Below are 8523 nucleotides of genomic sequence, written 5' to 3' on the forward strand. Positions count from 1 at the left end.
CGGTGACAACCAGCGCTGCGTGGGGTCTTTGCTGTGGCCGTGCAGCCCCTCTGATGAGTTAGGAGCACGGTCATGAAGATCTACGGTGTCTTTGCCTGAAGAAAGGATTGCATTTTTGCTTGTAAAAGGAGTCAAAGATCAAGGGTTGATTTAAACTCCTTCTCCAGATTGGGTAGAGCCGTTTTCACTGCGCTCATCTTCTTTATGTGGGTGCAGAACCTGGGAGGAAATCCCATTTCTGATGTTGCTTCACTGGAATAAATATCCACTCCTGCTTTTGGGAGAATTTGTACAAGGATCGTGATACCTGTGCCATGGTCTCAAGCAAAGCAAGGTGCCCCCTGCTCAGATTGACCCTGTAGAAGAATTCTTTGCTTCTTGCTCCAAAAAGTTCACCTCCCACCCAGCAAATACCTCTAAATAACCTACCTATGCTTCCTTCCTAGATAGGAGTGTGAAAATCAATTATCCACAGGATGTAATTAACACTGTGCATAGAGTAAAGACATCGTTTTACAACCCAATTACAGGGCACCGTTTACAGCACAGCTTCCCCATCAGGGTTTGTCAACAAAAGGAGAAAAGTGTTAAAATATGGAAATGATGCACAAAGTTGGCTTCAGCAGAAAGGCAGAATTGCTGTCTCGCTACTAAAGCCACGCTCAGCCCCCAGTCTGAGCGCTGATTGCCTGGAGAGCCCTTTGTGAGCTTCCAAAATAATTTGCCTGTTAAATTATTGGATGGTAATGTAGCACAGTGACCTCCTTGCTAGCCAGGTCTGTGGAGAGAGATAGCCTGAACTTCGCTTCAGGAGAAAGGGTTTTGTTTCTGAATTAAAGTGCTCGAATTTACACAACTTGTAAGCTGCATTAAGGGCTCTAACAAATATTTTTGGGATATGGAGGCAAGATTAAACCAGGAAAGTGAAGGGAGCCCTGGTATCTTCTTGTGGGTCTGTACCATGAGCTGTCTCAGAAGCTGCTTTTCTATAGCACTGCCCACTCTCCCTCTGGAGATCTGGACCTTAATATGGGAACAGACTGGGGAGTTTTGGAAACTGGGGTCTTTGACAGAGGTTTTTGGAGCAGTGGTTGCTCCACCCTGCCACGAAACCATGGGCACAATCACTTCGCTCCCTTGGGACTTGCTTTCCCCAGTGTAAAACAAGAATAATGATCCTGAGGTGATCTGTGATGCTTCTTAAGGCTTCAGCTCTGAGAAATGTATCCAGTTAATGCTTAATAGTGGCACGTGTACATCCCTTTGCACTCTGTGGGATTAAAAAGAGACACATTTCGGTGCTTGCTTGGGTCACAGCCCCCATTAGCTGAATTTCATTTGCTTTACCATTTTTTAAAATATTTTTTTCCTGTTTGCTATCAGAATGAAGCCAAGAAAAGCCACCCCCCAGCCAGCCTCCACCAAGTGGAAGCAGAGGTCATCGTCCACTCTGATTTTTCGGCCTCTGACAGAGACTACGACTCCCAGCTGCACACCCTGGAGAGTGAAGACACAGAAACGGAGGAGCAGGAGCCCGAGGAGCTTCTTCCCTCCTCAGAGCCACCTCTTCCCAGTTCACCCAGTTCACCCAGTCCCCAGAGGGGCGCTCGCCAAGCGGTGCTGGACTGCGCAGGGAGTCCTGGGCTTCAGGACGAGTCGTTGGGTACTGACAGAGAGAGGGACACAACAGAGGCTGTTGGCATCCGTGGGCTCACCAACGGCTTCCACTGGCACGGGGAAAGCCTGGATTCGGTGGAGAGCGGAGATTCGGACTCCATCCAGGAAGGCAGGGGCGATGTGCAGCCAGGCAAGTGCCAGTCGCTTTCCCCGGCCCTGGAGGAGGCCGCTCTCTGTAGTAACTCTGGTTGAACCAGTTCATCCTCAGCATCTGAGAACATGGCATGTGTCCACAGTCATTGAAGAGTGAACTAATCTGATTTTGATCATGGGAGAGGCAGAAGCAGCAGTGAGGGCCTGTCCCTCTGAGGTGCTGCATGCCCTCCACTCGCTGAGCCCAGCAGGAGCTCTAAGAAGGTGCAGCATCTCAACAGAGCAGGATTTGGCTCTGTCAGCTGTACATAAAACCTCCAAGAAAGCAGTAGGTAGACCGGTAAGGGCCCATCTTCTTCCCGCTGAAGCTGACGAGTATCTTGGTGCGCGTGGGAGCAGGATCGAGCCATCTGCCAAAGTCTGACGTGAAGCTGCGGCTGGAACAGAGCCTTCTGTGTTAGACGGGGGCTGTCACTTCGCTGCAGGCGACTGGCAAGACGTCCCCGAGAGCTGAGAAGAGCCAGGGTGCGCCCAGCGCTGCTCCTCAACTCTCTCCTCACCAGGGAGCACCTTGGCACCGCCTGCCGCCTCGCAGCGTTGAGATGGAGCTGCCGGAGGAGACCCCGAGGAGGTGGAAACCAACCCCAACGAGTGCAGCGAGCTGTCACCACCAGCCTTTTCTGCCCTCCCGTGGTTAGAAGGATTACAAGGCTCTCTTTGCGCGCTACCACAGTAACTATCAGTAGCAGGCTGATGTAGTGGCCTTTTATTACACACTCTACGAGTGCCTCTAACAACTTGTACTATAGAGAACCATCTTCAGCGTCTGGGTCGTTTCACCAACCTGGACTTGGTTTTACGTAGGTTCTTGTACCTAATATTTTAGGTACGCATCTGTCCTCTTAATGTACAACACGTATTTTTATTTCCTTGGAACATCTTTATATTATTTAATTTTATAAAAGTGGAGTAGTGTGTGGTGTAGAGTAGCATTTTTACTACTTCTCTCTCTCTCTCTCTCTATTTTTTTTTCCTCCCTAACAACACAACTACCTCATGTCTGTTGGAGAAAAAAAGAAAAGCAGTAGATCTACTCTTCTGTTATAGTCCATTATAGGTTTTAACTTATTCTTATACTGCCTTTTTCTAAAGAATATGTTTGCACTGGTTGTTGACCCCTTTTTAGTGCACAGTGCTGCAGATGTGATGTCTCTGGCTTTGTTTCCAAGTGATGCTGTAGGACACCTGCAGCTGGACAGCTGGGTTGTGTTTCTCCATAGGATGGTGTTTTGCAGGAGCTGGCCAGAGGAGACTGCTGCAGCTCATGGGATGCTGATCCATCTTTTCTTAAGAAGCTTACGCTAACAAAGAAAAAAAGGAACCAACGATTGCAAAAGTAACCTGTGATCCTAGGGACATCCGTTTCCTACAGGTTGGACCAGCTCCTCGGGGTGACGAGGTATCAGGTGCTTGGTAAATGTTCTGCCTTCCTGCAGGATTCAGGCCATGTGTTTGTTAAAAAATTAGGGAAAAGATGCCTAGGTCCCTCTCTTCCTACCAAAATGCTCCCAAAGCTATACAGGGAGCTATGTGCTGTCTGAGATCCTGTCAAAGGCTTTAGACTTTGGGGTTTTTGTGGTTAATTCTGGACCAAGCAGCAAGGAGAACCTTGCTCCCCCAGCATCCTATTCCACAAAAATACGTGAAGAGCCGTGTCTCTGTGTGCCCCATGTCTGGGGCTGAGCTGGACCAGCCTCTGTCCCTGCAGTCCTCATCAAACCTAACCTAGCAGCGCCTCCAAGCCTCTGTGTACTCTGGTGGGAAGGATATTGGAGCTTCCACCTCTCCTCGTCCTCCCAGCACGACACGTTGTGCTGGTAAATGGCTACATTTCCACTTGTCGCACTTGCTCTCTTGCTCCAGCCGCTGCTTGGTGTCTTCAGGAGTTTCAAAAATGCTGGTGCGTGCTCTGAAGTGCCCTGACTATGGCACAGAGACTGGAAATCGGTGCCAGGGAGCAGGTGAGGCAGGAGTTCATGTGTGTACACGACCGGAGCGAGGATCTAGAAAGGCAAGAAATCCTCGCTGGGCAGAGGAAGTGTGTAATTAACCTCCAGTACTCACTGCCACGAGACTTTGAAACCTAACGACTTAGCAGGGTTACAGATAAGGCAGCCAAGTGTTATTGCAGGCAATAAGGGCAATTCCCAGTTATATGGCGGCGGATGCAATTGCAGAGGAATAAACCCTGTAGCTGGGGAGCATTGGGCAATCGTTACCCGGGCACCACGGTTCTGCTCCCGGCTCCTCGTGGTGATGCTGCACTCGGGGCAGGTCTGAGCTTTCCATCCAGGGGCTGAGCAAGGGGTGTGCTGCAGTTTTGGGGGCACTCCTGTGTCTGTGCACCCTCTGCTTGGTCTGCAGTGACTTGAGCAACCCTGCAGCCATAGGGTGAGCGCTGTTGACCTGCCCAAGGGCTGTCCCTGCCCGTCACTAAGCCAACACAAGCAGGCACAGTGTGGCACCAGTGCCCTGCATCACCTTGGCTTGATCACAAAACCACTGAGTTGTGTGCTCCGAGAGCTTTGGGGAGCTCCAGCAAGGTACAGACAAAAATACCTTCTCATGCTGAGGCATATTCTGATCTCACAGCATCATTAAGGTTGGATGAGACCTCTAAGATCACCCAGTCCAACCTCAACCCAACCCCACCATGGCCATAAACCATGTCCCCAAGTGCCACATCCACGTGGTTTTTGAGCCCCTCCAGGGATGGGGACTCCACCACCTCCCAGCTCTGGTTACACCCCACTGTGTTGTACCAGAGTGTGAACCTGGCCATGCTGGGATGCCCAGGTACCGTGGTGGCCGTGGGCTGGTCCAGCAGACCCTGGCTACAGCAATCAAGAGCCAGGAGATGGCCAAGAGCCCTGCGTTGTTCTCTGTAGGGACCCATAGGGGGGTCCTTGTCCGGCTCGGCTGCACCCCAGGTCCCTCCTGTCCCAAACACACGCGGGACCTTTCTGGTCTCTGCCAGAAATGAATGGAAGAAGACAAATAATCTACATTTTATGTGGAAAGCTGAACCAACCAGTGCATATATTTTTTTATCATGAATTAAGTAGCTTTCTTGCGGATTTCTCACAGACACACAAACTGTTGATACCTTTAATTACCCATCATGCTTAATAAATGTTCCTGCGCATCAGGCTCCTTCCTCCCTTTTCTTCCTTTCAGTAACACTAAAGATTATGATTGCTGTTGGCCTTTTTTGCTGGTGTGTACTGTTTTACGTTGTTGAAGTGTCAGCTTTGTCTCACTGGCATAACTTTGTGGTATTAATGTTACCGTTTGGCTACACAACCGTACATTCCCCCTGCTGCTGCCAGAGTCACAGTTCTCATCCTTTGCTTTTAATTCCTTGGCACGTGAAACACGTGGATAACAATCTCAACTTTCTGTTGATTTGATTTCTTAACAGACAGCAAAGTTCTGGTTTAAATAGCTCAAATGAGGTAACGGATAATTTAGGTTTTGAGAGGTTTTTAGCTAACGGTCCTGAGATCAGCCCATGAAAGAGGCTGGGTAAGAGAACAACCGTTTGAACAGAGCACTCTGTGTTTTGATCTCACTAGAAATAGATGTTTTGAAGGGATCATTGTGTCTTTTCTAATCAATACTTCTGTTCAGAAAGAGGTGTTTAGTCCAGCAGAAATCTGCCATCTAGCTCTGTTACTGTGTTCCCTTGCTAATAGTTTATAATTAAATCTCATTTGATTTTCTACACAGTGCATAAGGACAGAACTGGATCTCCTTGGAAGACTGTGTCTGTGTTTGGTTCCATGCTGTACTTCATTTTAACTTGCTTTCTTCAGAGACTGTTCTTACTCCACAAATACTCTTTAGTGTTAAAGTGTAAGAAGACATTGTCCTTATATTCCTTAACTAATGGGTTATTAATAAAAGATTAAAAAAAAAAAAAGAGAGGAAGATCCAGGCTGTTACTCCAAGAGAAAAATCTCATTTCTCAGGTCTGAACGGATTCCTAGGAGAGAAGGAAAAAAAAATACCCAAATACTTGTCCGTTTGCATGCTTTATCTCGCTGGGGAGGTTTTTAATGTGAAAAATAAGCAGGAGCACGCAGCAAATGAAGGGTGAGGCTTCTCTTGGATGGTGCAGGGGGCTGAACGCTGGTTTGTGTCCCATGAGGTTGGCCAGAGGGGACACCATTCACCTCCCAAGCATCTCCCTTTCTTCGTGGATGCTTTTCCTATTCCAGCAAATCGTTTCCATTACAACTTTATGCTGCCAAGACCATAAAGTCTCATTTTATCTGCGTTACACAGGTAATAAATCTGCGCTTAGCATCGTGTTCTCTGATAGTGGTTACAGGGAGCTGTGTCAGACTGCGTAACGCTGACGAGTCTTTCTCCTAATGACGGGTAACCCCACAAATGAGCCAGGAAGAACCTTGGGGGGTGATGGGTGACTGCAAATCCCACTGCCACCTTCCAGGAGCACGTCCTGGGGCTGTCCCACCACCTTGGGATGGGCTCAATGCCTTGAGGTGGGTGCCAAAATTTTGGCTGCCCTTCCTATCGCTCGCTGACCACGGAACAGATGCCAAAACCCTGCGTGTGTGTACGTAAGTGTCTGTTAGCAGACAGGGAAACCACAAGTACACATCGAGCAGTAAATGGAGTGAATTCAGACAGGTTAATCTCCCACTTGTGTCTTGGGGACCTCAGTTAATTGGTGTAAACTGGGAGCGCTATCAGAACTGATGTGTGAGGGGTGAGCGACACCTTTGGAGGTGGAGGATGTCCTTGTGGAGAGGGGGGATGGATGGACAGATGGACCTTGGGAGGACAGATGGATGTATGGACCCTGGGAGGGATGGAGCCCACGACTGTGATGCAGGGAAGGGGTTGGAGCCCAGGTTTGGGCTGGGCCCCATCGCTCCCGTAACCCCGCTGTGCTTCACGAGGCTCCCATTCCTGCTCGCAGTGTGCTCGGCAAATCCCTGCCTCCAGTGCACAGCAATATTTCCAAGCCCTCATGGTTACAGAGCAGCGCAGAAAAGCAGGAGCACTTGCTTTTCCTGCTCTGAGAAGAGCCCTAAAATCTGCATTTTCCTTTAAAACTCTCACAGCTTTTCATCCAAGTCCTGTTGTTTGGCAGGACCACTGGACTTGTGATTTTTTTAACATTACACCAGCGATGCTGTGGTTCATTTGCAAGACATGGGGCTGAATTTGGTGATGCCCTGAGGATGTAGCTACTCCCCCTGGCTCCTGCCACTGCCACACTGGGCATCACCTGCACATGGGAGCAAGAGCACCTGAAATCTGTGGTGTCTGGAGAAAACAAGCCTTGTAAAACACACAGCGCTTCATTTCCCTTGAGTTATTAATTCCCACAAGCCATCCTCAGTGCCAGCAGTGTCCTAAGAGCTGCCATGAGCCCATGATGGTTGCCGAAAGGTCAGGGACAGCACAGAAATTCAGGTGTTACCAGGAGGCTGATGGAGCCAGAGCAAATTCTGCCCCAGCTGAAAGCAACCTCGTACAGATTAGCCCGCTGCTAAATGAGGGAAGCTTTAACGTGAAGCAGATGTAGTGACGTCTTCTTTCCTCATTAGCCAACGTCAGTGCACTCAGGGTGCACCAGCCAGGGCAGCCATGCATTGCTCGTCTTTACAAAGGGTTTTTCACCAGGTTTCTGGGCACGTTTACAGGATTTATTAACCCGGTCCATTAAGCTCTGGTGAGATGTGTTATTTGCACTTTGTGTCGAGAGGGCAGACAAAATTATCTTGAGGGCTGTGGTAGGATTTAGGAGCAGAGTCATTTCCTCACTGGGGCCTCTTCAAGGGTGAACTGGTTGGTCCAACATCTGCGTGACTGAACTGGGTAAGTCACCTTATGATGGTGTTTAAAATCAGGAGCACTGAGGTGAGACAAGCCAAGCTCTTCTTCGTTCCTGTCCCCAGGATCCCCCCCTGCTTCCTGGGGACACCGGTCACCTCCAGGCATTGCCCACCACCTTGGTGGGTTGTTTCATTCTTCAAAACAAAGCCCAAAAGCAAAACGCTTGGTGGAACCAACCAGAAGTTGTCATGTCTCATGGTGTTTTCCCCTGTTTTCATGCCAGGTTTTTGGGTCTCATCCCTAAGGGCAGATAAGAGGCAGCTCCCTAATCTAGGGCATGGCTGCATGGGCTCAGGGATGGGGCCTGGACACCACTACCATGACTGGGTCACTTTGAGAAGGGATGGGTAGGAGAAAAGTAGTGACATCCTTCTTCCTCTACCATTACCACAAGCTTGAGAAAGCTGCTGTCGCCCTGGACATGGCAGGGCCAGCTGGGATCAGGCAGTCCAGGCTTTCCTGCTCTGTGGGGTCTGAAGCACCCAACAGGGCTGGGCCTGAGGGAGGCCATGACAGGGCACCAGTGAGGGGAGACCCATGAAGGGGGTCTGGTCAGGGCAGACCCGTGAGGGGAGCCCCGTGATCAGGCAACGCTGAGGGGGAGCCTGGTGAAGCTGCAACGGTGAGGGAAGCCCTGTGAAGGGAGTCCCACGAAGTGGATCAGGCAAGGGGAGCCCTGTGAGGGGGCTCTGCTGAGAGGAACCCGGTGAGGGGAGAGACTGGTGAGCGGGCTCTGGTGACAGGGCTGCAGTGAGGCGAGACCCGTGAGGGGAGCCCCCGGTGAGGGTCCCCGCAGACGGTAAGTGCCGCTTCCCCCATGGC

The 8523-nt window shown here is 50.1% G+C and overlaps 1 protein-coding gene across 1 annotated transcript in view; it reads left to right on the top strand.

Moving 5' to 3' along the window:
- The window catches only part of IGDCC4 (immunoglobulin superfamily, DCC subclass, member 4), a gene marked incomplete at its 5' end in the record, with an annotated part of 17735 nt that extends 15866 nt beyond the window's left edge, over positions 1 to 1869 (top strand). The window contains one exon of the mRNA XM_010190569.1: positions 1384 to 1869. Within this exon, the coding sequence (XP_010188871.1) occupies positions 1384 to 1869 (486 nt within the window). The remainder of the gene's footprint in view (positions 1 to 1383) is intronic.
- Positions 1870 to 8523: the final 6654 nt, after the last annotated feature.

This window comes from Mesitornis unicolor, unplaced genomic scaffold (assembly GCF_000695765.1).
Source record: "Mesitornis unicolor isolate BGI_N332 unplaced genomic scaffold, ASM69576v1 scaffold25998, whole genome shotgun sequence".
NCBI classification, from domain to species: domain Eukaryota; kingdom Metazoa; phylum Chordata; class Aves; order Mesitornithiformes; family Mesitornithidae; genus Mesitornis; species Mesitornis unicolor.